The 25,272-nt window shown below is 41.1% G+C and overlaps 1 protein-coding gene across 1 annotated transcript in view; it reads left to right on the top strand.

Annotated features, from left to right (window-relative positions):
- Positions 1–22,651, top strand: part of trip4 (thyroid hormone receptor interactor 4) — a 108,074-nt gene extending 85,423 nt beyond the window's left edge. The window contains exon 13 of the mRNA XM_072282282.1: positions 22,485–22,651. Coding sequence (XP_072138383.1) covers positions 22,485–22,552 — 68 coding nt within the window. The 3' untranslated portion in view covers positions 22,553–22,651. The remainder of the gene's footprint in view (positions 1–22,484) is intronic.
- The last annotated feature ends 2,621 nt before the right edge of the window (positions 22,652–25,272 follow it).

The raw sequence follows: 25,272 nt of genomic DNA, 5'->3' as shown, positions 1-25,272 counted from the left end.
GATTTCTGAGACCAATATTTTTTGAGCAACTCATTCATCTTTCATAACTATCCTTGAACCAATTTTATGCATTTGGTAGGACTAATGATTGTCCCATAACAGCAGTGAATGCAACATGGAAATATTTATGAACTGCTTGACTTCTTAATCCCACGAGTTCAACATATTCCATTTTCCAATTTACATTTCTTGGAACTTGACCTGAATTGGAGCTTTATAATTCAACAACAAGGCCAAGTAACTTTGTAACACATAATTGGCAGCCTCTAAAGTTAAATGAGATGCAGTAGTGATATAACGAAGAACAGTCATTTGAAAGTGGAACAAATGACTGGGACAATAATTTTCCTCATTACAAGTCGCAGCAGGAATGCTGATGTTTTCCAAAGGCAAGCAGAAGAGAGTGAGACAATTCAGTCTAATTTGCTTTGATTTCAAGTCTGTCCTCGTCCAAACATCTCTTAATCTTCTGGTTTATCGCCCAGTGAATGCCTTCTTCCTTGTTTGTACATCTTTCAAAATGTATACCAAAGCTGTGATTATTTTTTTAATGAGGTTTGCAATTAAAGCTGTTTTTAATTGGGAGCTGTGACTAAGAAGGCCACAGGTATCATGGTTACCATGGTTTGTGATTATCAGATTTGAGAGAAAAAATGTCCTTGACATTGACGTTGGTGAGCACGGATATGGTGTACCTAGTGCTTCTTGTGATTGTTTTGTGCTTTGGCTCCACACTTTCCATGATAAAATCCTAACCCTACTTTCTGAGCAGCATCTTTGTTTGAGCCAACATTCTTAAAAGTATAATGGAGTGGATTAGGAAATTTCCTTAGCGTTCTTTCAAGCAAAAACTAATGCCAAAACTCTATTTGTTTGCTCCAATGGGCAATAAAAGATTCAATATTACTTGTCACGTGTACATCGAAACATAAGGTGAAAAATGTCATTAGCGTTAGCAACCAACACACCCAAGGCTGTGCTGGGGCTAGCTTGCAGGTGTCACCACACATTCTGCTGCCAATGTAGCATGCCCACAATGCTTGGCTAAACAACACAGAACACAACAAGCGACTAAACAGCAGCAACAAAACAAGCTGCTGTTCCTTGCTCCCACCCACGCATATACACAGCACTCTAACCCAAAGTTAGTCCATATTCTTCGGCCTCCAGCAGACTGCGACTTGAACTAAGATTCCAACGCGGACACACAGACATTGGGCTTTCGACTACCCCAGCAGGTATGCGGAGATTCGCATACCCAAGGACTCCAGTCAATGGGTCATGACTTCCAGGCTTCCAACTTGACTCACGGGCCTCGATCCTTGGCATCAATCCCAGGACACACTAATCACCCAACACTAATCCTCAAACTCCAGTCTGTCCGATTTGCAAACCCAGGGAGCCATCGGGCCTCATTTCTCTTGCCCACATGGAACTTGCTCACCCTGGGGGAACCACCAGCCTTCATCCACACTGGTCTGTTGATCAGACATCTGGCACAGTCTGTGGATATCCCACTTCTGCTTTGTGGTTTTTCGAACGAAGAAACTTAAGATTTAAGACCTGTCCTCTAATTCCTCTAACCTTCCCACATCCCTCTCCCTGAAACCCTAACCTGACCCCTAACTTCCCTTTCTGTCCTCAAACCGTCTCCACAAACCCAAAAAAACACTGAGCCACGACCTGAAGAAAAATTATTGGCCTTTCATTAAAGGCAGGGATTCACAACCGGGGGTCCACAGACCCCTCAGTTTAATAGTAAGGTGTCATGTCATAAAAAAGGTTGGGGGCCCCTGATTTTAGGTGTTGCTTATGGAACTGTTGAGTGTGCAAGGTAGCTATGTTCTTTAGTTATATTGGAACAATCGTTTTGAAAGTAATAGTTGTAAAGTGCATTGGGAATGCCTTTGGGATATGATAAGGCTTGTCAAAGTGCAGTAATTTGGCTAACTTTTTCAAAAAAATAACAATTTTCTTCCTTTTATTTTCCTTTATCCCTTTACAATGTTCTTGGCTTCTGTTCTGGGCATTATTCAGTGCTTTGATTAAAATGGAAAAATCTCAGGCACAAACCTATGTTTTAGCAATCCATAATGCAGTGTAATACACTTTCCTAAAGGGCATTACATCCTGTTTCCTGTCAGCTTCTCAAGTGCAGTCTCTTGAAAAGTGTCTGTCAAAAAACTGGAATATCACCTTAAATTTAATCTTGTTTGACAAGTTGCACTTTAAAGATGCTCCAAGTTGCCCACCTGGATTTGAGGGTAGTCATACGCTTTTGGAGACTGTAACAATTTCCGTGGCAGGGCTTGAGTTCTAATTTTGTTATTTTCAAAGGAGTGAATGTTACTCTTCTGAATTAGGTATTAAATTTAATAAGACTCCAAATGTCTTCCCACTCAGTATGTGTCCCTGATGATGGTGTGAGTTATGCAAGGCAAATGACTGAGGTGCTTTATGGCATGTACACAGACGGAGCAGAAGAAATGTTACTGACCTTCAGATAGTTAAGTACAGCCACAGTGAGAGCCAAAATGTACGTGTCAGTGGTTACCCTATATTGCAGAGTATCTTTCAAAAATCTGCTTGCATGTTTAGAAAAAGATGAGAGGAAAAGGGGTTTGCATTTACAATTTCAGAGCATCCCAAAGCTCTTTTAAAACCAATTGTGTATTTTCTCGCATGATAAAGTACAGATTGTGAAGGGACTTAGTTCCACAAAGAACAATTAAATTTATTGCCAGATAAACCATCTTCATATGTTGGTTGTAGATTGAATATTGGTGACACCTCTCAAATACAGTATTAATGTGCATTAATAAACACCATTTATTGTAAAGCAGGTTATTCAGCTCAGAGAAATATTTAAGAGGTCCTAAAACATCAGAGGTTTAATCTTTCAGTGAGACATCAAACCAAAGGCTCATCTCTGCTCTCAACTCAAATGAAAAGTTTCCTTGTCACTGGACATTAAGATTGAGTATAGGAATTGGAATTTAATGATGCAGCTGTGTAAGGCCATAATCAAAGTACTGCATGCAGTTCTGGCCCGCCCTGTAAAGGAAGGATATTTACACTGGGGAGGGTGCAAAAAAAGATTTATGAGGATGTTACCGAGACTGGAAGATTTGAGCTACAAGGAGAGACTGGATAGGCCAGGATTTTTCCCCCCTTGCTGCTCACCTTACAGAAGTTTATAAAATCATGAGGGGCATAGATAAGGTGAATAGCCATGGTTTCTTTTCCCAGGGTGCAGGAGTCCAAAGCTATAAGTAGAGGCTTAAAGTGAGGGAGGAACAATTTGAAAGGGACCAGAGAAACAACTTTTTCACTCACATGGCGGTCCATATATGGAACAAGCTGCGAGAGGAAGTACTGGAGAGGTGTAAAAGGCATTTGGACAGGTTCATGAAGAGAAAGGGTTTAGAGAGATATGGACCAAACGTAGCAAATGGGATTAGTTCAGTTAGACAACTTGGTTAGCATGGGAAAGATGGGCCAAAGTGTCTGTTTCCTGTGGTGTGTAGTTTTATGAATTCATAACTGTTTCAAAGGAGGTCATGGAATTTTATTTTCCTGATTGATGTTTACATCTAAAATAACATCACAAAATGCATTTTGTTTTCACTTTGCTCTCTGAGTGAGTTGGCTTTATGTAGATTCAGTGCCACTTTTCCTATGTTACAACAATGGCAAGGCTTCACTGCACTTCAGAGCTGTAAAATGTTTCCGAATTGCAAGACTCATGAAGGCACTATATATAGGCACAACCCCCCCTCTTTCCTGCCCCAACTAAATTTGCTCCCATTTACCTACTTCTACCTCTATATCTTCTGACTTTGTTCTTCTTCCACAGGAGGCTGCTTTTAGCTTGCCCTTTTACTTTTCTCCCCCCTATGTGCACTTACCAAATTACCTTTTAAATACAGCAATGCTCCTGGTCTTGATTGTTTTGCACAGAAGAATGTTACAGCAGGAAATACTGGGTCAGGAACACCATTCCTTTAAAGCACTGTAAGACTCCCTTTCAGTTCTGCATGATACATCCCAAGTGGCTTGTGTGCAACGTTCCATTTTGAGCACAGCCACTCTAGCCTCTTTGTCAGAAATTGTAGGGTCATACAGCCCCATAGAAACAAGCCCCTCAGCCCAGCTTGACTGTGCCAGTCAAGTTGCCTAATTGAGCTGGTTCTATTTGTCTGTAGGAGTTTTGGAACATGAGAAACAAGGAATTTTAGCTTTGAATTCCTTGTTATCCTTAAAAAAGGCAATGGTTGCAGCTGAACTCAGATCCCAAAGATAAAAAGTTGGTGTCTGAACATTTGCACTTCCCATTAAACATCTGTAGTCTACATGACTTTGTTGTCATGGATGATAGAGTGCTCACTCCTATTGAATACACATGACTATATGAGCCTTTTAAGTGCCATTATGAAGATGAATAGTTGAGCAAACATGTCCTTAACACCAAGGTTTCTAGCTCAGCTGCCCTTCAGAATGAACTTGTCATAGGTTTCTGATCTTTGTGCCCTTTTAAATCCTGAGAACTATCTATCCCCTATCACATAAGTTGAAGGGTTATGAAATAAAATTACAATCTTGCTCCTATTATTCCTATTATTGCCTGTATTGATGGTACAAATGAATAATTATTAATTAGACTGTGCAAGTGAAATTATTGCATTTGGAGCAACAAGCAATTTGCTGGAGGAACTCAGCATGCTAAGGACATGATGCAGGGTTTTGACCTGAAGAGTTGATAAATCCCTTCCCTGCAGATGCTGTCTTGAACTGCTGAGTTCCTCTAGCAGATTGCTTATTGCTCCATATTCCAGTGTATGCGGTCTTTTGTCATCAAATGATGGTACTTACTGCATGTCATCTGCCTTAAAATATGTAATTCACATGGTGTTGGTATAAAATCCAATTTTATTAAATCAGCCATGATTCCATGGTAGGGGTATTCTTGCCTCCAAGTCAGAATGTTGGGGCTTCAACTCCAAGAACTCTCCAACATAATTGAAGCTGACACTGAAGAGGCAACAGAAATATCTGAGATCCCATCAGGTCCCTGTCTTCCTCTTCAGGAGAACATTACAGAGCTGATGCTTGTTTCAAAGAGGAGTTTGATCCTTATTCTTGTAAAAACACCAAAAATTATTAGCACGTCACTTTTTTTCAATGCTGTTAATGTCATGTATGAATTGCCTGCCGCATGTTTTATTTTACAATGAAAGTACATTGTCTGCAGAGTGCTTTTGTATTTCCTGAGGACATGAAAGAGTCAGTCACCTCTATTCATGCATTTGGAAGCAACAAAAACGTTACTGCCTTGTAACTTGCTGTACACGGTCTCAGTGCCACTAGTTTTCAATACACAATGTTTGTGTAGTTGGTCACAATGGCATCATATCCAATCCACTAATCTGGTAGCAGAAAGTACCCAGTTGTGGAAACAGCATCCTCATATTGTACAAAACCCAAATGTTAAACAGCAATAGAAACTTATTGGTCGTTACAGCCTTCGTAGAATTTATGATTATATGGAAGAGTCTTTTAAAAGAAAACCTTGGTTGAAATTTGCTTCCACTGTAGTGGTGATTTACATATGCAAGTTTCCTGCATGTATGAGGAGAGCTTGGCTTCCAGCCTCAGCTACAAATGGATGGAGCCCAAGGGTGGGAGAGAGCATAGTGTATTTTAGCAGCGGTTGTTTGGACCTTTTAAATTAAGTGTGTCATTACGTAGATGCTTTTTTTATATTTGAACAGATTAGCACATTGCTGCATTATCTGGAAGTTGATGCTTTTGACAGGAAAAACAATATTGACAGACATTTTGAAGAAATAATTTCCATCGACTGAGCCAGTTATGTCACTAAATGGATTTACATTTGTCCTTTTAATTATGCCAGTCTTTTTTCTGAGATGTAAATACAAGCGAGTCAGCTATGTCTCGGTTGGCATGACAACACAAAGGCACATAGACCCAGCCTGGCACAGAGCCAGAGAGGTTTTCCAAATGTTGATTGAATCCTAAACAGATCATGGATTGAGTAAGATTTGCTTGTACAGTGCCAAGGATTTGCATATATCTTGGTTCTGTGCATAATATTTAATTCAGTGAAGTTCAGGCTGTGGGGTTTAGACGTTTCTTCATGATTACCATTTCAGCCACATGAAAGCAGTAATGATAACAGTCCCGCTTCTAATACTGTGTTAATGTGAAACTGCCTACTCACTAATGCCATGAGGTGAGCTGCAAGAAGTGGGGCTGCACATCACAGCAGTCGTAAAATTGACACGTAGCCTTTCCAGTGAATGGGTTGGGCCTGTGCAGAGGGTCAACACTGGAAAGCCCCCAAGTCTTTGAGAGCAACAAGGCAGCGTGTAATTAGAATGTTCTGGTGGTCTGCTTTGTGAGTTCAATATTAAGAGCAGCTGCTGTCCCTGGTCATTCAATGCGGATGACTGCCAGGTGCCCCTTTTTACGACGTGATAATTGATGTTTATGTAAGTGCCCGGGAGAGGACCTTGCACTGAAACATGCTTTGAAATTGTATTTTTGTCTGCTTGACTTTTCCCAAGCAAGAAAGCTGCCTACAATAACCAGCAACTCGCTGCAGGCCCCTTCCCCCACCTGGTCCAGCCCATGGGCTCAAGAGATGGAATTGCTGCAGTGCAGATTGAGAGCAGGTGGTGCTGGAACTCAACACATCACCGCTTTTCGGCATTTAAGTGCAAGAATACCACTTGCCTCCTGTTTGTGCCCTGTGTGTCTCAAAGGCATGGTAAGACAGCACCCTCTGCTTTCTGGCTCAGTGCCTTCTTGCTTTGTGTGTTCCACTTGCAGAGAAAAATATCAATGTCCCTTTTAAGAGATATCTTAGATATCTCCCATTATCTGGAATACAAAGGAGTGGTGGGTCTGTGATGGTGTGGTTACACTGCAACTGAAGCATTGCTTTCAATCTGGGCTCCACAGCTTAAAAAGCATCTGATTGGGCATGCGCCCATCTGAGACAATACACTAGGTCTGAGATTCATTCGTGAGAACAGCTCTTTGGAACCTCAAGGGTCTTGCGCAAAACATCAAGTGCTTAATCTTTTCCATTGGTACTGCCTGGCCTACTGAGTTCCTCCAGCATTTTGTGTGTATTGGTTTGGATCTCTAGCATCTGCTGATTTTCTCATGTTTGTGATTCCAAAGAGTTGATTTTTATTTCAATGATTTTAGAAGGTTATCTGATGCAATTGAAGTTGTTTGTAAGTTTCAAGGATTTGATTAGATAGATGTTGAGAAGATACTTTCTCTAGCAGCAGAATACAAGATGAAGCTATATAAGATTGGAGCTGGGCCAATCAGAAATGGCTCACAAAGGTGCTCAACGGATCAGGCCTCTATGGAGAGAAATGGAAAATTGACATCCCAGGTTTCCCCAGTCCAGATGAAGGGTCTTAACCCAAAGTGCTGGCTGACTATCTCCCGCCATAGGTTCCTTCAGCTTCTTGGTGTTTTGCTCCAGATTTCTAGGAATGACAAGAAGTCGCACTTCTACACATGAAGAAAAGCAGAAATCTGGAGCTGTCTTCTCCCAGTATATCAAGCCTTAATGAAGGGTCTCACCCTGAAACATCAACTGTTCATCACCCTTCATAAATACCACCTGGCTAGCTGAATTTTTCCAACATTTTATGTTTGTTCCTCTGGATTTCCAGCATCTGCAATCTCTTGTATTTATGATATGCTGGTAATTGGCTAGGTGGCATCTATGGAAGATGATATGGTTTACATTTCAAATTACTCATGAAGGGCAAATCAGGTCTAGAGAAGAAGGGTCTGTGTTCAAAAATGTTAATTCCATTTCTCACTCAATACTTCTGTTGGACTAGCTGAGAGTTTGCAGCACGTTCTGTTTTTATTTATGAATTATTATTCAGTAGGGGTATGGCACCACCAGGAATGTGACATCAGGATACAGATCAGCTTTCGAAATGAACACTGGATTGAATGGCCTACATCTGTATGCTTGGATTTCAAAGCAGCACCCATCTCATTCTCATACGTACATGTGCCTGCACTGATTTTGAGGTATTAACTGTAGAGAAAATCTCCTTGGGTCAAGTCTGGATCATTGAAGCCTCGGCAGCATTCTGTTAAGTAAATTTTTGTATTGGTTTATTATTATTGTCACATGTACCAAGATACAGTGAAAAGCTTGTCTTGCATACTGTTTATACAGATCAAATCATTACACAGTGCATTGAGGGAGATTAAGATAAAACGGTAATAATGCAGAACAAAGTGTAAAAGCTACTGAAAAATGAAGCCAAGAGTCCATCTTTTTCATACACAAGGTCCATTCAATCTTCTGATAGTGGGATAGAAGTTGTCCTTGAGCCTGAGGGTATGCTTTCAGGCTTTTGTACTTTCTGCTCGGTGAGAGAGGGGAGAAAAAAGAATGTCCAGGTGGGTTTGGTCTTTGATTTTTTTTTAAAGTTAAAATTGTAGTATTTTAATCTCTGGTTTGGATTGCTAATAAGCACTCAATTATTTATACTTGAATTAAAATGTAGTTAGTGCCAGTGAAATATAGCAGTAGAGAAATATCCTTTGATGTTTCTCTGCAAACAATTCGTTAAGTTTTGCAGTAATTAGATTAGTTAGGGAATTGAATGTCAAACAATAGAACCCAAGAGCACTGGACTATTTGCTGTTCATTATTTTAATTTCAGTACAGATTTGCATACAAGCAGCCAGAAGAGGCCAGACTTTGAATATGAATAATGCACAAAAACAATGCAGTGTTGGCCAAAATGGTGACTGCTTTGTCAGTGAGTCACAGAGTTCAGCGGAAGTTGAAAGCGCTGAATCCGATCATCCTCACTTAGAAGCAGAAAAGTAATCTTCTTAAAAACAATTCAACAGCGGTACTATTAGCAGCTTTGGAGCTTTACAATAAAGTAAGTGAGCCATATTCCTCCCTGGCAATCAGCCAATCCATCATCCGGTTCAGCTGGAGATCCAAGATGGAATGAGTCTGACAAGTCCCTGGACAATGGGGGAAAGGTGTACATAACATTGCCCTCATCACAACACAATAACAACCTCACACTTAACATTAGCACAGCCAAGGAATTGATTGTGGACTTAAGGAAGAAGTTGGGACCAGTCCTCATTGTTATCAGTGGTGGAAAGGGTTAGCAGCTTCAAGTTCCTGGAGATCAGCATCTCAGAGGACCAACACATTGATGCAATCATGCAGCTCTACTTTGTTATGAGTTTGTGGAGACTTTGTATGTCACAAAGACTCTTTCAAATTTCTATAGCTGTATGATGGAGAACATTCAGACAGGTTGCATCGCTGTCTGATATTAAGGATCACAAGAGGATTGTACACTCAGCCAGCTCCATCACAAGCATGACCCTCCTCACCATCAAGAACATCTTCAAGAAGGTGGCATCTATCATTAAAGACCCCCCCCCTGCCCCCAGTACCCAGGACTTGCTCTCTTCTCATTGCTACCATCAAGGAGGAGATACAAGAGTCTGAAGACCCAAACTCAACAATTCCGGAACCCCTTCTTCCCCTGCACAATCATATTTTTGAATGGTCCATGAACAGTACCTCACTGTTACTTTCTTTTTGCACTATTTATTTGTTTTAGTAATTTATAATAATGTTATGTCTTTGCATTGTACTGCTGTTATAAAACAACAAACTTCATATAAATTAGTGAGAAAAACCTCATTGTGATTTTTAATGGCCACCATTCTGTTGGCACGCATCAGACTGTGTTTGGAACCAAAGTACGTAGACATCAAGTGGTGCTACATACTGAGGTTTGACCTGCCCCCCCCCCCCCCATGCTGTGAAGGATAGGTTTGGACCTGCTTTCACTCTATGTCCCAGTAAGTTGGACATTGTCACACTACCTGTCCTTTGTGGGAAAGCTCTCTCAGGAAAACACCCTTGGACCACAATTTTTTATCAGGCAGATTTCAACACACAACATCCAACAGGCAGTGTGAGATAAAGACACAATGGGTCTTGTGGGATCACTCCCTGAGCAGACTGTCCAAATCACCTGACAGAATGCATCTTCATCAGCACGAAGACCTCACTAGGCTGGTGGTGAGTGGAGTTGGGGGATCGCACTAAAACCTATTGAATATTGAAGGGCCTAGATAGATAGAGTGGATGAGCAGAGAATATTTCCTATGGTTTGAGAGTTTTGGACCAGGGGGCACAGCCTCAGAATACAAAGACATCCCTTTGGAAAGGAGATGGGGAAGAATTTATTTGGCCAGAGGGAGTGAATCAGTGGAATTCATTGCCAATAATGGTTATGGAGGCCAAGTCATTGCGTATATTTAAAATAGAGGTGGATAGGTTTTTGTTTGGTCAGGGCATCAAAGGTTACAGGAAGAAGGAGAACAAGTGTGAGGGGGACAATAAATCAGCCACAATGGAATGGTAGAACAAACTGGGTGGGCAGAATAGCCTAATTCTGTTCCTTTGCCTTATGGTCTGCACAGTCAGACTCACTCCAAATGTATGCTGCCCTTGGAAGCAACAGTCACCCAAATCTTTGCAGGTTGTGTACTTGTTGTGGAGAAGGCTGCCTTGTTGTGGTTGATTCCAAGCAGCTGTGTAGCAGAGGATCCTCTGGTCTACGGGCAATTCCTAGGGACACAGAGATGGACATCAAGTGGTGCTGAAAGATAATCAACTCAGTGAAAGCCGCTCTTTGATTTGCCTGAAACTTCTTGGTCTTCCAGCATAGTGAGATGTCATTTAATAGTGCTGCCAACTGGCACAGTCTAGGCTGCAGGAGTACATGCTGAGAGACACATTGATGCTTGGTGCAGCCAACAGCTAAGCTTTGCAGAGAAGGACTACAGTCTTGGGCTCTTCTGCCGCTAGAGATTCGGGTGCTAATTCTGGTGTAGAAGCCTCCCAAGCACTAAAAGTTTTCATCGTCCCAGGAGGCCACATGAATGGTAATGGTGCTTTGTAGACAGAATGAAAGCATTACTGATGTGTATCACTATCACTATGTAAACTGAATCACATTATGAATCACATCACATGCACTTTGTAATTTTGTACATGTATATAATTTTATGAATAAAGTTTATTTTTGGGAAAAGCCACTATGAAATCATGTAGTCATCACACATCCCAGCATTCCTGCAGTTTGGGGCTATTGCTGTTTAAAGTCAATTGCGTCATTGCTCTCACTACAGAAGTAAGGTATCATTTTCTTTGAGGTTGGTGTGTCTCAACCCAATGAAGACTGGAATCTCCTTCAGTTTTAGGATTTGTTGCCTTGACTTTATGACCAGGCCACTTATGGAAAGACTCCCTGGGTAGCTCTTCAGTGTTAACTGGAACTTACAAAGTTGTATACAGCAGCTACAGTTCAGTTGAACGGGGTTACTTTATACAATTGTAACTTTGCTGCATATTGTAAAATTGTACCAATGTACACAGCATTCTTGCAAGTCACTGGTCCTGACCCTTGGGGAGTAAGTTTGAATGGTGGAGGTGGGTAGCAGTGGTACCTTTAGGGCCTTTCTGCTTCTCCCAGTGTATCCACGTAATCCACACCTCTGCTCCCTCACTATGCTTATTGGTTTAGTACTGTCATGCGCACTGAAACCCAGACTAAATCATTACACTGTGTATTGACGTAGAACTAGCCAGGAGTCAGAGAACTTTTCGGGAGTGCAGTGTTATGTGTTTTACTGAAACGGGGCTGCACGAGGACATACCCGACCAAAACTTTTCCACGGAGGGCTTCCAGGCCATTCGGGCTGAAGTGCACTGAGAGCAGTAAGTGTAAAGGAGTTGGGGGCTTGCTGTTCTGATTAACAACGGATGGTGTAATCCTGGTCATATTACGATTGAGGAACATGTTTGTAGACTGGAGATTGAACTTTTTGCTGTTGGACTCCGGCCATATTCCACCGAGATACAACACTGGACGTCATGGGAGGTTGTTCCTGCATGTGGCCATCGAACTTTGCAGCTCCTCCTGTGGAGGGTCAGACACCCTGAGTCAATAGGCTGGACCTGGACTTATTTCCATCTGGCATAGTTTGCATTTTGTTGTTTGATTGTTTGTGGTTTTTGTATTGCTATATTTATGCTCTATTCTTGGTTGGTGCAGCTGTAACGAAACCCAATTTCCCTCGGGATCAATAAAGTATATCTATCTACCTATCTATCTAGCAATAACAATGTAAAATAATGTGTAAAGCAACAGGAAGTGCAGTGCAAATAAACAATAAAATGCAAAATTATAATAAGGTAGATTGTGAGGTCAAGAATCGATCTTAACCGTTCAAGAGACTGATAACTGCAGGATATTCATAATCTAATTCCTTATTGAAAGTTTTCATTGATTCTGCTTCACATTACCCTTTGGATCATTCCTTCCAGATGATTGTTTCTTTGTAGTGAACCATCATTTTGTTCACCTATTTGCTGAATAATGCCCTCTGGTCACTAGTCTTTCTTCCACTGGAAACTGACTCCACATCCCTTCTGTGAACAGTTGTTAAATTTTCTTTTTTCTTCGTCCTGTGGATCAGTTTCTACATTACCTATGTCTTGTTAGCATTCTAGTCTATCCCCTTTACCTTTCTATCTAAGGGTCTTTCTGAAACATGGTGCCCATATTGAAGAAAAACATTATACTTAGCTGATCTGTTGTGCCTTAACGCAAATATATCCTAAGCTTGATAGGACATCTTCAGTATCTCACTGGTGCAGTCAGAGGTTACCACCTGCTTCAAAAGGGTAACAACATGCAGTGTCCAATAAGACCAGGGTGAGCTGCCTCAATGAATGTTGCCCAGTGGCACTCACACCTACTGTGATGAAGTGCTTTGAGAGGTTGGTCATGGCCAGAATCAACTCTTGCCTAATCTAAGACCTCGACCCACTGTGGTTTGACTATCACCACAATAGGTGTACAGCAGGTGCAATCTCACTGGTTCTCCACTTGACCTTGGGTCACCTGAACAACAACAATACCTATGTAAGGCTGCTGTTTATTGATTACAACTCGGTGTACAACACAGTCATGCCCCCGGTTCTAATCAACAAGCTCCAAAACCTGGGCTTGTGTACCTCTCTCTGCAACTGGATCCTTGACTTCCTCACCAGGAGACCACAGTCAGTGCAGATGGGAAATAACATCAACTCCTCGCTGACAATCAACACTGACACATTTCAAGGATATATACTTAGCTCAGTGCTCTACTCTCTCTACACCCAAGGCTGTGTGGCTAGGCACAGCTCAAATGCCATCTATAAATGTACTGATGACATAACCACTGTTGGCAGAATCTCAGATGGTGACGAAGAAGTGTACAGGAGTGACATGGTTGAGTGTTGTTGCAATAACAACCTTGCACTCAGTAGCAGTAAGACCGAGAAATTGATTGTGGACTTCAGGCAGAGTAAGTAAAGGGAGCACACATCAGTCCTCATCAAGAGATCAGCCATGGAAAGGGTGAGCAGTTTCAAGTTCGTGGGTATCCACATCTCTAAAGATCTGTCCTGGGTCCCATGTATTGATGCAATTACAAAGGCACGGCAGTGGCTATATTTCATTTGTTTGAGGTGACTTATGCCACCAAAGGCTGCTGCAATGTTAAGCAGGTCTGCTGTGGCGAGCATTCTAACCGATTGCATCAGTGGTGTGGAAGGGCCACTGTGCAGGATTGGAAAAAGCTGCAGAAAGTTGCAAACTCTGCCAACTTCATCATGGGCATTAACCTCCCCAGCATCGCGAGCACTTTCAAAAGGAGAGGTCTCAAGAAGGCAGCATCGATCACTAAGAACTCCCATCACCCAGGACATGCCTCTTCTCATTTCTACCTTCAAGGAGGAGGTACAGGAGCCTGAAGACATATACTCAATGATTCAGGAAGAGCTTCTTCCCCTCAATCAGATTGCTGAATGGACAATAAACCCATGAACACTACCTCACTTTTTATATTGCTTTCATTTTGCACTAAAATTATTTTTTTCTATACACAGTTAATTGGGGCACATCAGGACCAGTAAATTTTGGTCCAATTAACCAGCTGCCCCAATTAGTTTCATGGAAATAGTTTAAAAAAGGCAAACTACAGTTAAACTGAGTGTCAAATTATGTACTTAAATGGAATACTGAACAAATTAGAACACTACTAATATTACTACAGTACTATAAAATGGTATTAGTTACTAATAGTTATCAACAGAGGAATTCATCCAGTGTATGCTGCTGTGTTCTTTTGATTGACCGTAAATAAATAAAATCAGCGCATGCACCCAGTGCAGATAATGGACTGTCTTCATTGCCTTCCTGCATGAAATTATGTTAAAAATCACTGCTTTTTAACTTGGCATCAGTCAACCCAAATGAATAACATAATACTGACGCTATTTAAAAACTGCTTGCTCTAAGATTGATGTAGTCTCTAACAGCCACATAGGTGCACAAGACTGACACTAGTTAGAAACTGTTGCATTCTCCAAATCGTAATTTTTGTTGTAACATTCAAGATGATAGTTGATATCTTCAAATTCAACTAACTTGCAGTAGTTAGTTGCAAGTACTCCCTACCTTGCTGAAGTAGTGAAATAGTTTCATTTTCATTCCTGGTGGTCTCACATCTCCAAGCCTGAATGCTTGAAACTGCAGCGAGCAAAACAGTTCTGAATTGTCTTACTGCTTATTTCTCACCAACTATCAGTGACAAAAATCACTGCTTTTTGAACACAAATGCACACAACTGATGCTATTTTAAAACTGTTTGCTGCAAGCACGGTGTAGAGTATCCAGCTGATGCTAATTAGAAACTGTACGGCAACTGTTTCCCATCCCAGTTAAGCAGCATAGTGTCCCAAATAAACAAAGGGAATCCCAGCTATTTTCACAATTAGTTTTAGTTCTTTCAGAGTTGTCCCAAATAAATGATTAATCAATGGCCCAATTAACTGGAATCCACTGTATTTCTTCTGTATCGCAATATGCTTCCGCTGTAAAACAACAAATCTCACGACGTGTGCCAGTGACATTGAACTTGACCCTGATTCTGGAATGAGGAGAATACCAAGAATGGGACATTTAATAAATCAAGAGGAAATTAAAGCATGCTTGACACAGGATAGTGAGGGGAAATCAACAAGCAAAATGTGACAGGCTGGGGTAGAAAATATAAATGAAAGTATGCAGCACAGAGCAAATCAGGAGTTAGTAAAATCTGTAAACAAAAAGATCAAAGCTTAAGCCTTTAGTTAAATGCAGTAGCATTTGTAATAAGATAGTTGTGTGACAACACAGATAGCAATGTATGAGTATCACCTGACAGCTGTTACGGTATGTGATTGCAGTGTTTCCAGGTTGGATGTTCAATATTCCAGGATATACGATATTCCCAGGGACCAGGCCAAAAGGGAAAGGACATGCCAGGTATCTAAGTAATGCTGAGCTATGAATGGAGGCAGTAGACAGAAATGTAGAACTGGTTTGGATTGAAATAATAAAAAAAAGATTCTTCAGACTCTCCAAGTGTCACCCCTGAACAGGGTGGAGCACGAATGGAGACATTTCTAGGGCATACTTACAGGGGCCTATAATTGTCATGGGAGAATTGAATTTACATATTGATTGGATAACCATACTGATAAAGGGTATTGTAGAAGTATACATTTGGAGTGTGCCTGGAATTGCCTCTTAGACGATATGTATGGATTTTAAATATAGTCATGAGTAATGAGGAAGGTTTAATAGTGGATCTTATTTTTTATTTATTTTATTCGAGGGTGAAGATTACAGGACCATCTTCAACTTTAATGGGGTAGTTTGGTACGAAGGTGGAGTTGTCTAAGCTAGACCAGGAAAATACACTAAGATGCATGATGTCAAATATTCTAAGAGCTAGTCCATTACACTTTGTAGGAATTTATCCCGGTTAAAAAGGAGAATTCTGTGTGAGGGAAAAAGGCACCATCTATGGTTAACAGCAGATTAAGGATAAGGAATATGAAAAGTAGGACTTACAAAGTGGCAAAGGTAAGCAAATGATGGAACAATTTAGGATCTGAGAGCAAAGACTAACGAGGAAATAAATTATCTTGAGAGCAACACACATAAAATACTGGAGAAACTCAGCAGGTCAGACAGCATCCATGGAGATGAATAAACAATTTTCCTTTCAGGCTGAGACCCTTCATCAGGACTGGAAAGGAAGGATTAAGAAGACAAATTAAGATCCCTAAAATAAGAGATGACTGACTTTCAACTAGCAGAGAGAAACTTCTAAATATCCCCTTCATAAAGGATAAAGTATTGTCCTCTTGTGTGACCGAGATGATAGCTTAATCTCACAATCTACCTTGTTGTGGCACTTTCACCTCATTGTGTACCAAAAATACACTTTTTCTGTGCAACGCTATGTTCTTCTTCCCATTGTCCCACCTTGATGTATTTGTGTTTTGAACTGATCTGTATGGTTTGCATGCAAGACAAAGTTTTCACTCTACCTCACTACATGTGACAATAATAAGCCAATTACACAATTATTTAAAAAAAAATGTGTGGCTAAAGGCAGCTAAATTACCAGGACCCAATGATATGCAGTTAAGGTTTTAAAGGATGTTGGATGTTTATCATTAAATCAACATCACTAAAACAGGTTACCAGCCATTACAACATGGGGGAATCTTCTCTGCGCCGTTCGATTCTTATACTTTTTTATATACAGGTATTACGGTGACTTCAGGACATCCTGAGGTTATAATGAGCTATGTATGTGCACAATTGGATGGTAAAAACTCCGCTGCTGAATGATGCTGTGTGTGTGGCAGCGTCTAAATGAGCTTGGCTACCTGTGCAGAATAACAGATTTTGAGCATCATGTTTTCAGCAAAAAGCTTCCCATGCAATTTATTTTGAATAACTTAGAGTTCAGTTCAGTGCTGGCTGCCGAGAAAACTCACAGATTTCCTTTACCAGCTGTATATGATCTATTCATTACCACTTTAGTGGTAAGGGACCTCAAAAGCAACATTAAATAGCTTTCAACCGTACTAATCAATAATGAGCCACTTGTGTGGCTAATTTATATCAATGAGGTTGCTCAAATTCATTGTCAGGTGGCTGGATTGCAGATGGTGCCAAACTTTTGTGGGCGCTTGTAGAGGAGGGACAGAATGCAGATCTGCAAGGCCAGCTCGAGGGTGTTTTTAAGTGGGCAAAAGAAGTTTAATATTCATTTTTGATGAGGAGCGGTTAGTGAACAGCAGAAGCATCCTTTAAGTGGAGCTGCAATAGACAAGTCCTAGTTTCCAAGATGACGCAATGTTTAAAAGTGTTTTACTGGTCTTCTGGGATGCCCTAGGTTGTGATGGGCATGATGTAACTAAAAGGGCAATTTGTTATTTTTTCAAGAAGTTGAAACTATAATTGGAGGGGGGGGGGGTGCTGCAAAGTGTCCAGCCAGCACAGCAGCAGTTTATACATACATAAACTGGGAGCCAGAGTAGGTTTCCTATCCCCTCAAGCCTGCCTCACCATTCTATATGATCATGGCTCCACTTCCTCATCTGTGCCAGTTCCCCAAAGCGCTGTCTTCCTCAATTATTTCACCTTCAGTACTTTCAATGAACCAACCTCTACTCCCTCTGGTCCTCCATTTTAAATAACTGACCCCTTGTAACCTGGACTCTGCAAAATAATAGTTTAATAATCCAACTGCAGTGCCATACTCCTATCCAATTGAGTGATGAATTCATTTCTAGGCAAAGCTGTAGCCACGGTGTAATTGATAAATCCTTCAAGCTTCCCAGCATTGTCAAAGAAATTGAAAAGAGTAGACTAAAGATGTTCTTCACATTACCCTTGTGTGTAGGAAAATGGGGATTCAGGTTGAAACCAACATGAAGAGATTTCACTCTCATAAGGGTGAGCATAGAAAGGGGAAAAGAGAAGGATAATAGTTCAGTGGATGAACAGGGGGCTGCTGATCAGAAAATAATATTTACATTCATCTTGTAAAAGTATTAGTATCTGTGAAGGCTGTATTAAATCCTTGGGGTGTGTGTTTCACAACCTGTGTGTACTTTTGAAATAGTTTCTGTTAAGGAACTGTCCAGTTTTTGCAGCTTTTTTGTGCTGATGTTAATTGATGTGATTACAGATGCACAGAGAATGGTGAAGCAGGGAGCAAAGACTGATTTCACATCAGTAAGAGAAAAGAAAGCTCAAGTTGTTTATAATGTTATCTTAGTTAGCCCTCTGTCAAGTTCACTGTTATTAAGAAGGTGCTATTTTTCAGAGTATTGTGAATATCTTAAAAAAGGCTTTTGCAGGGTGTGTTGAAAAGCAGGGGATCTCGTGCTCGTGAAGTCATTAATAAATAGCTGCTAAATCTAGTTAATAGTGATTAGTATAGGTGTGGTTTATCAAATAAGTGCAGAACACAAGTGATTTCTGTACTTAAGAGCACAAACACGAGGAAATCTGCAGATGCTAGAAATTCAAGCAACACACACAAAATGCTGGTGAACGCAGCAGGCCAGGTAGCATCCATAGGAAAAAGCACAGTCGACGTTTCGGGCCGAGACCCTTCCAATGGCCTGGTGTTCCTTGGTGGGGTCATGACCGAGGGGTAAATAAGAGGAGGTATCAGTGAGTTGTCACTGTGCCTCGGCAAGGTAGAGGTCAGTATGCCAGACAACAACAGCACCCTCCGTATCGGTGGGTTTTATAGTAAGGTTAGGATTGGTGCGGAGGGAGTGGAGAGCAGAGTGTTCGGAAGGAGTGAGGTTGGAATTCGAACATGGTGTGGTGAAGTCGAGGCAGTTGATGTCCTGTCGACAGTTAGCAATAAAGAGATCCAGAGCAGGCAGAAGACCAGAGCAGAGTGTCCATGAAGAGGAGGAGGGTTGAAGACAGGAGAAGGTGTCATCGGTAGGGGTGGGAGAGTCCTTGCTGAAGAAGTAGGCTGGAAGACTGAGCTGGCGGAAGAACAGCTCAGCGTAATGGCGCCCGCGGAACTTACTGAGGTGTGGGCGAAGGGGAACAAAGGTGAGGCCCTTACTGAGGACAGAGCGCTCTGCCTCAGACAGTTGAAGGTCGGAGGGGATGGTAAAGACCCGGCACGGATGAGAGCTGGGATCAGAGGGGGGAGGGGGAGGGAGGCTGGTAGTGTCAGTGGAGAGGGGAAGGTTGGGGTGAGAGGAAGAAGGAGCCTCCGAGGGCCCAGGAGCAGACGATGGGAAGGGTCTTGGCCCGAAACGTCGACTGTGCTTCTTCCTATGGATGCAGTCTGGCCTGCTGTGTTCCACCAGCATTTTGTGTGTGTTGTCTGTACTTAAGAGATCTGGAGAAATATAATTGTAATGTTAAATTCATGCACTGAAATTTTTTGTAAAATTTCTGTCAAAAACGTGGACACATTACCTTTATCTCAGCATCTCTCTGAGATTAAATGAATTGGATAGATTTGGTGAAGGGCAAATTGCGGTCTAGTACAGGAAAAGTTTGACAGTAAATGGTTTGTTTCTTTTGAGTTCCCTTGACATTGTAGTTGAGATATTTCTTGTTTGGATTGCTATTTTGCAATTAATTTAAAGTCATCCACAATTCATTAACATAGCCTGGCACAAATTATAATAACTTTGTTCCTTGGTTGCTATTCTTCAGTTTAGATACACAGATTGCAAAGTTACCTTCTGCACTCTGAACCTGCTTTGCTCTGTTCCTCTCTCCCTCCCCTTCCCCCGCCTCCACTCACAAATTAAAAATCTCTATTTTTAAAAAAATCCTCCTACACTTCCCTCACTTAATCCCTTTCTTTTAGATGTTAGAAAATCACATCTGTGGTTTGTTTGTTATGTGTTGTGTGATGTGACATGGGTGATCATGGTTTTTCCATGAACATAATCATCCTTGGCAAATTTTTCTACACGTGGCTTGCTATTGCCTTCTGGGCAGTGTCTTTACAAGACGGGTGACCCCAGCCATGTCAATACTCTTCCAAGATTGTCTGTCTGGCATCACTGGTCACATAACTAGGACTATCTTGTGATGAGTGATTTAAATTAGCTGGTGATAGGGTTGAGTGGGATTGATTGTAGAAGGGACCAGCATACACTCGGTGAGCTGAATGGCTTCCTGTTCTTTAACAGTGGTGCAGTTTTATTCCATGATTTCCTGTTGGTAGTGAATGAAGAGGAATGGTGTTATTGCACCTTGGTTATGCTGTGGCCTGTGGACCATAGATTGTTACAGAGTTATGAGGCTAAGATATGGGTCCAGAAGGAGGCAGGCAGAAAGTAATCTGAAGTTTCTGCGGCTGATTGGCCTGAAGGATTTTTTTTTGTCAGCAGAGAAACCAAGCATCTGTATTCCCTTTGGAGTCCTGCCAATTCACCGTGTTCTCAATGTGTGTCACTAACTTTATATAATGTGCTGCTAATTGATACGGAAACTAGATAGCTTTACAGAATAAGTACATGCTGGAAATGTAGTTTTGCTCTTTGATCATGAATGTGCAATTAGATTTCACCTCTCAAAAGAGAAAAAAATATGGTCCTGCCACTCGTTTGTTGTGTGGCCTCCAGTGCCCTTTCAAAAATCATTTATCACTGGGGAACTCCATTGTGCATCGCACAAGGGAATGTTTGTCCATGTGTAAGGATGCTATTGCTGATACAAAAAGATACAGAGTTCACCATCTGTTCAAGCAATGGTGCAAATGAAAGACATGTCCTGTGGTTCAATCACTGCAGCTGAAGGTATTGAAGTGATTTTTATTTTATGTACTGAGTCAACAGCTAATGTATTTGGAACTAGGGTTCCAACCTCAGTGGACTAATTGGCTAGCCAGCACGAAGCACTGTTTTTTTGTGACTACTCGCTCGTTGTCAGCTGATAAAATACCTTGTCTCAGAGTTGTCTTAATTCACTTTGTGTCATTGCCTTCTACTGGCAAAAGATCTGCAGTAAAGAAAAATAACCAGCTGCAAACTCAGCGGGACAGGCATCTAAGGAGGCAAAGGCATGGTCAATGTTTTATATCCAATCCTGCTCCAGGACTGAGTGTAGAGGAAAGATAGCCAGTATGTAGAGGTGGCAGGGAGGCAGGGGCAACAGAGTCTGAAAGGTGATGCGAACAAGCAGATAAGAGAGAGATGATGTCAGATGGTGGAGGAGGAGAGTAGGAACAGCGAACCAAGGGAAAAGAAACCCAGATGGAAAGGTATGTGGTCTACTGTGTTTGGTGCTTGCTCTCTTTCTGTAACCTACCCTTGGGCTACCCAAGCACAACAAGCACTTGATGCAATAGTATAGGCTGGAGAAGTTGTACGTGAATCTCTGCCTCACCCAGAAGGGCTGTTTAGGTCCCTGGATGTTGGTGAGGGAGATGGTGTAGGGACAGGTACTGCACTTCTTTTGTTTGTGGGGAAAGTGGATGGGGAGGAAGGGATGAGTGGTCCCTGCTGAAGCAAAAAGGGTGGAGTTGGAGGGGAAGATGCAGCTGGTGGTGGGATTCCAGTAGTGCTGGCAGAAATGAAGAAGGACTTCGTGCTGGATGCAGAGGCTGGTGGGGTGAAAGCTGAGAACCAAGGATCCTCTGTCTGCTCTGTATGGGGTGAGGGAGTTTGGTGAGAGCAGATGTGCAGGAAACAGAGGAAATGTTTGTGAGTTCTCCAGCAACCACCAAAGAGGTGAAGCTACATTTCCTGAAGGAGGAAGATATTTCAAGTTCCAGTACCTGTCCAGTATCTGACTCTGCTGAATCTGTAATTGATTGTATTTGATTCATGCAAAAATATTGTTTTTACTCTCTGAGTCGCCTTCTGTTTCAGCAGCTTGGTGCGTTCACACATAATAGACATTCATCATTTGTGATTTGCAATTAACAGTAATGAAGAACAGGGAAGATTTTGATATTGCAGAGCTAATTATACACGAGAGAATTCATTTGTTTAACTATAGTCATTAATACTTTGGCTAGATTCCAAAAGGTTTTGATGGAATAGTGGAATTGTTTTAAAATGATTTTGATAGGGTTTTATCAAATCTGCTTGTTTGGAGCCACACATACAATGATTCGCATTTGCTATTGTGGTCCTTACTGCTTTATTATTTAGGAAAGGGAAGTTTGTCCTGTCCTTGAGTCCAGTAATTACACCAGACTCCATCTTTATAAAATGCAGATTCTCCTGGTGTTTACATTTGAGGAGATGCTTATTGTCCTGAGCAGCGCTTATTTAAAACATATAATAGATCTCATTATAAATTAGCTATGATGCATAATTGTCTATTAACCTACCATCCTGAATTAAGTATTAGAAAAAACAACCAGTTTCAGATGGATTGGAAAAATGCATGCATTTGTTTTTGCTTATAAAATAATGTAGTAATATTGCTTGTTTTCCAATAGATTTATATTCTTTGTGTTTCCAACAGGGAAATTGGACTCCAAGATTCATCAAGGAATGAAGAAGGCATTATTGCGACAAAAACAGATTACATAGTGGAACGAAAAACAAACCAGGGATCTGACTTAATTAGGATTGCCCTGTGGCAGTGAAGTCCCGTAGCTGGTAACCAAAACGAATATTGTGAAATCTATACCAACTCTGCCAATGATGTGAAGTTCCAAAATCTGGCACACTTCCACTGCATTAACCAGCAGCCTGACACTCATGACCCAGAAATTTCAAAGCCTTAATATTTAAGATTATTTAAAAATGAAATTCAAAAACTTGTTATTATTAAAAAGAAAACTGTTCAGAAACATGCATTGCATATAAGTAATCCTACCACTAGATTTAGCAATTCACAACTGGTTGATTTATTTAATTTGATTAAAATAGTTAATGATGACTGAAATCTGTCTGTCTTTGATTGTGCTTTTAGTTATGAAGGCAAAGTTTCAAGGATGTGCTCGGAGTCTCCTTAGAGAAATGCAGCATTCCCACTGACCCCTGGGTTGTGAGCACTCATAAGTGGAGAAGAGGCATTCAAGGTGGTATTAGAACCTCACAGCCATATATTGGGAGCGCACAGGGTTAGTGGAAATCAGATTAGCTCACAGAGTATCATTCACCCACACAGTTGGCCAACACCTGTCCCATCCATGGGGGGAGTCTAGAGTTCCCACATTGGCCTTATCAACGACCTCAGTTCAGCTCAGTTTTATCTAAGTTATCCTCAATCTCAATTTGCCATCCAAGAAAAAGACTTACAAAATGTCACCTCATCATTTTAAAGAAGGTTGGGTTCCAGGCAATATTACATGTTGAGCAGCCATTTATTTAACAACAATCTTTGTTTAAGATTCATTCCTAGGGATATTTAAACAAAATTACTATGGGGAAATCTCAAGTGTGTCAATATTTATACTATCACTGATTCCTCTTCAACTGCTTATAGTTGTTTGATACTTGTGAATTATTGCTCAGCTATCTCAGAGGTAATTATGAGTCAAGCACATCGGTGTTAGTGCCATTTCACATAATTGACCAGTCCAGATAAGTCTTCAGGAAGCCAGATGGGGTTAATCAACAATCCAAATTTTTATTTTTAGTTATTTTTCTTTTGATGCTGAATTATCTTGAAAGCTGGGATTTGAGATTTCTTTCTGTGGATTAATAGTCTGCAGCACTTCATTGCTTCCCTATAGCAAAGGAGCAACATTAACCTCCTCAGAGCAGCAAAGCATCAATGCGGATAACCCAGCAAAAGGACTTTTCTGTTTCATTTAGTGCTAATCAATCCAGTATTAACATCAGAAGCAGCTGTATTGATCTCAGTCAGGGAAATTGTTCATTTATTTTGTCTGCAGCCTTCTAAATTAGAATCAGAGTGTTTACCCTTGTAGCTGCTTATGGAGTCCTTGCTTATTGCCTCTCTTGAACAAAGCAGCTAAATCACAGATTAATTGTTCCATGTATTGTTAAAACCCAGGGATATCAGTGTCTGAGGGGCAAATTGCCAAATAGTGGTTTCCAACCAAGACTGCTCTTGTTAATTCTGATTGTGTAGTATATACAAGGTACAAAGCAAAATTTTCATTATCTACATCCATTATTGTCAGTGCTTTTGGCAGATTGATTTAAGAAATTTTTGCTGCCTCTTTTCAAACTTTTCCTTGTTTTTCCTAAGTTTGTGCTCAGTAGATCTACCAGGCACATTGCCTTCAATGGTTTGCATAATGTGCTGTCAAAAGCAATTCCACCAAAGGTGATGGTGGTGGATCTTGAACAAGAGTATATATTGGATGTGATATAAAAAGCAAGGATGTAATGCTGATGTTTTATGAAGCATTGGAGAGAGTCAAGCAAATGAACCTGGGAGTGAAAGGATTAACATATGAGGAGTGTTTGGTGGCTCTGTGCCTGTACCCATTGGCGTTTAGGAGAATGAGGGAGAACCGCATTGAAACCCATCGAATGTCGAGAGGCCTAGATATAGTGGATGTGGAGAAGATGTTTCCTATAGTGGGAGAGTCTGGGACTGGAGGGCACAGCTCAGAATAGAGGAATGTCTATTTAGAACATAGATGCGGTGAGGGAATTATTTAGCCAGAAGGTGATAAATTTGTGAAATTCATTGTCACAGATGGCTGTGGAGGCCAAGTCATTGGGTATATTTAAGGCAGAAGTTCTTGATTGGGAAGGGCATGGGGAGAAGGCAGGAGAATGGGATTGAGAGGAGATAATAAATCAGCCATGATGGAATGGCGAAGCAGGCTTGGTGAGCCAAATGGCTGAATTCTGCTCTGATGCCTTAAGGTCTTAAAGATTGTTCAGGATATTTAGTTGAGTTATTTTAGTTTAGCTTCATCCCAAACTACATGGATGGTAATCCTGGAATTTCTTGGAAAGAGAGGACAGCACGCTTTACAACCAATGAAGTACTTTTGAAAAGTTGATAATATAGAAAATGTGGCAGCCTGTTTTGACACATCAAGCTCCCGAGTACAGAAATTTGATTGTCACCAGATAGTCTGACATTTTTTGGTATAAGGGTACTCACTTCTTGGTCATGGTGACCTTGGTTTTGCTGTTGTTGATGGGCTCGGCTCTATTCTTAGTTCAATGGGGTACAACAAAAACTGAAAACTTTGGAAAAAAATGTCAGACAGCACCTGTGGAGAAAACCAGTCAGTGTTTTGGGGCGATCCTCAGATACTGGGTCATTGATGATCTACACAGCACATGTTGTCACCTGAGATTGAATCTCCTGAGGT

The sequence above is a fragment of the Mobula birostris genome, chromosome 18, assembly GCF_030028105.1.
Source record: "Mobula birostris isolate sMobBir1 chromosome 18, sMobBir1.hap1, whole genome shotgun sequence".
In the NCBI taxonomy this organism is placed as follows: Eukaryota; Metazoa; Chordata; class Chondrichthyes; order Myliobatiformes; family Myliobatidae; genus Mobula; species Mobula birostris.
The sequence above is the reverse complement of the archived record's forward strand: the minus strand, read 5'-3'. Positions and strand labels throughout refer to the sequence as shown.